This window comes from Pteropus vampyrus, unplaced genomic scaffold, assembly GCF_000151845.1.
Source record: "Pteropus vampyrus isolate Shadow unplaced genomic scaffold, Pvam_2.0 Scaffold189, whole genome shotgun sequence".
Classification (NCBI taxonomy): Eukaryota; Metazoa; Chordata; class Mammalia; order Chiroptera; family Pteropodidae; genus Pteropus; species Pteropus vampyrus.
The window spans coordinates 741,763-744,303 of record NW_011888970.1 but is presented as its reverse complement, the minus strand read 5'-3'; the positions used below and the strand labels follow the sequence as shown (position 1 = coordinate 744,303).

Genomic DNA, 2,541 nt, shown 5'->3' with positions numbered 1-2,541 from the left:
CCGTGCCATGGAGCCCGGCCGCGGCGGCCTGGAGACCGTGGGCAAGTTCGAGTTCTCGCGCAAGGACCTGATCGGGCACGGCGCCTTCGCCGTGGTCTTCAAGGGGCGCCACCGGGAGGTGAGGGCTGTGGGCCCCGTCACCTGGGGGCCCGCCCCACGCCCTGGGACCGCCTCCTACACCCCGGACCCCCTCATCCCTCGAGGACCCACCCCCACATTCCGAGAACCCCGTCCTACACCCCGGGGCCCCCTTATATCCCGGGGACCGTCACGGCCTGGTCACGCTGGGTGCTTCCTTGGCCTGGGGATGGCCTTAGAGGGGTTCCCGGCTCCGACCCCCGAGGAACACCTGCGCTGTGTTTTCAGAAGCACGACCTGGAGGTCGCGGTCAAGTGCATTAACAAGAAGAACCTCGCCAAGTCCCAGACGCTGCTGGGGAAGGAAATCAAGATCCTCAAGGTGAGCTGGCCCTGGAGCAGGCGGGGAGCTGCAGCCCGGAGCCTGCCTGCTCACTGGGAACTTGGGTTTCCGTCCTAGGAACTGAAACATGAGAACATCGTGGCTCTGTACGACTTCCAGGTAAGGCGGGGGCTTCGTCCTGGTTCTGGTGGGGAGGGGGTGCTTTACCCTCACAGGCTGGCCTGTGCACAGCCTCAGCTGCGGGGACTTGGGTCCCAGGCCGGCCAAGTGCTGGAGACGCCGGTTGGTGCTGCACGGTTCTCATGTGTTGAGGAAGGAGCTGGGCCACCCCCGTTTGGCCTTCCCTGCTGGGGACTCTGGGGACTCTGAAGAGCCTGTCCTCAGCCTAGCTTCCTCTGGGTGCACTGGGAGAGTTACCCCTTCCTGTACTGTGGGACTGGGGAGGGGGTGCCAGGGCCACAGGCGCCAGCGGTGGATCAGGGTTACTCTGACTACAGCCTGGTCCTGAGGAGCGTCTGACCCAGTGGCCCTGACCAGGAGTCCTGTCCCCAGCCCAGGCCCCCAAGCAATGCTGCCGGCCTGGCCCACCTATCTGGGCAGGCCCATTGTTTGTTGACATTACTCCAGGGCCTGGCATTGGCCAGTCTCTCCCCGCGTCAGGCTGGGTGGGGAGGGGCCACAGGAGATTCCTTCTTGCTGGCATTTGGGGCCAGCCGCCGGGGCAGGAGGGAGGCGGTTGCCTGTTTGATGAGGCTACCTCAGGCCTGGCTGGCCTGGGAGGCCGAAGCTGGGCTTTCCCACCGCCCCCAGGCTCCACGGCCCAGTGTCGGGGCCCAGCCTCAGTGGGGGTCCGGGACCCTAGATGCCTAGTCTGGGGACTTGGGAACCTGAGGCGGCAGATCTGCGGGGCCAGAGTGCTGACTAATGGTTTTGAAACCTGTTTACTGAGGCCATGGGACCAGCCCCTGGCGGAGGGGAAGTTCCCGGCCTGGCTGTCTGTGTTTTGGTGGCCTCCTCCCTCCTCCCCTGTTCTCTCCCTCCCCCTTCAGAGCTGGGCTGTGGCATGACATGAGGTGACATGGGGAGGGCCCAGGTCCAGTGTGACAGTGGGTACCTGGCAGCCCACACAGAGACGCTATGTTCTGGGGCCAAGAGAGTGGCCCCGTTTCTCCTCTTCCCCTCCCCCTTCCCTGTCCTCCCTCCTCATTCCTGCTGGGCCACACACCTGGTGTGGGCAGTGCCACTTCCTCCAGGGTTGGCACCCCTGCGGCTCCCCTACAGAGGACGTGCCTAGAGGCCAGCATCGCCTCCCCTTTCTGCTGGGGCTTGGTACTCTCACCCCTTGGGATGCGGGTGGTTCTCGGAGGCTTTACACCCTTGTCTGGGACCCAGATAGAAAAAGGCTTTTTAAAATAGGTGATAAGTGACTTGGCTTAAAAAGAAACAAAAGCACAGAAGGGGACATGGAAAAAGGCAACTTGCCTGTCCTTGTCCCAGTGGAGCCCTGTCTGGCCCCAGACGGGCCACGTCTGCGTCGGCTACTTCCGGATCCGCAGGGCCATGTGGCAGCGCAGACGTGCCCCCTTCCCCCGCCACCCCCGTCCTCCACCCGCATCCTGGAGAAGGCTCCCTGTCACTCCACATGTGTATTAAGTCACCCCCCACCCAAGAAAATGGCCCCCAGCTCCTTCTCTGAGGTCACCACCTCCAAGCACAGTGGTTCAGAGCCCAGACCTGTCCCAGTGCTGATGCTGCCACGTGAACCGCTGTGTCCTCAGGCAAGTTCCGTAACCTCCCCGTGCCCCCGTGTCTTCCTCGGAAACACCGGAGCTGCTTGGTTGACACTGGTCGTAGTAAACGCTGCGTGCGTGTTAGCTGTCGTCATGGCTGAGGCTGCAGTTTCGTGGGGATCCATCACCCCTTATGCTGTAGCTGACGTCGCCAGTCCCTCTCAGATGGAACACCAGGTGACCCTGGCACTCCGACAAGTCATTGGTGTGGTGACCACCCTCCCACCCCACCCCCCGCCCCGTGCCCTCGCCTCCACCCTGCGGGCCTCTGCGGGGTGGATTCCTAGAAGTCGACGCCCTGGAAAAGAGAGATGCGTGCTTTCGGTTCGGG

General features: G+C 63.4%; 1 protein-coding gene across 2 annotated transcripts in view; it reads left to right on the top strand.

Moving 5' to 3' along the window:
* ULK1 (unc-51 like autophagy activating kinase 1) overlaps window positions 1-2,541 on the top strand; it is a 27,778-nt gene continuing 25,237 nt past the window's right edge. For both annotated transcript variants that reach the window (XM_023537401.1, XM_011371383.2), the window contains exons 1-3: window positions 1-118; window positions 367-459; window positions 538-579. In XM_023537401.1, coding sequence (XP_023393169.1) covers window positions 8-118; window positions 367-459; window positions 538-579 — 246 coding nt within the window. In that variant the 5' untranslated portion in view covers window positions 1-7. The remainder of the gene's footprint in view (window positions 119-366; window positions 460-537; window positions 580-2,541) is intronic.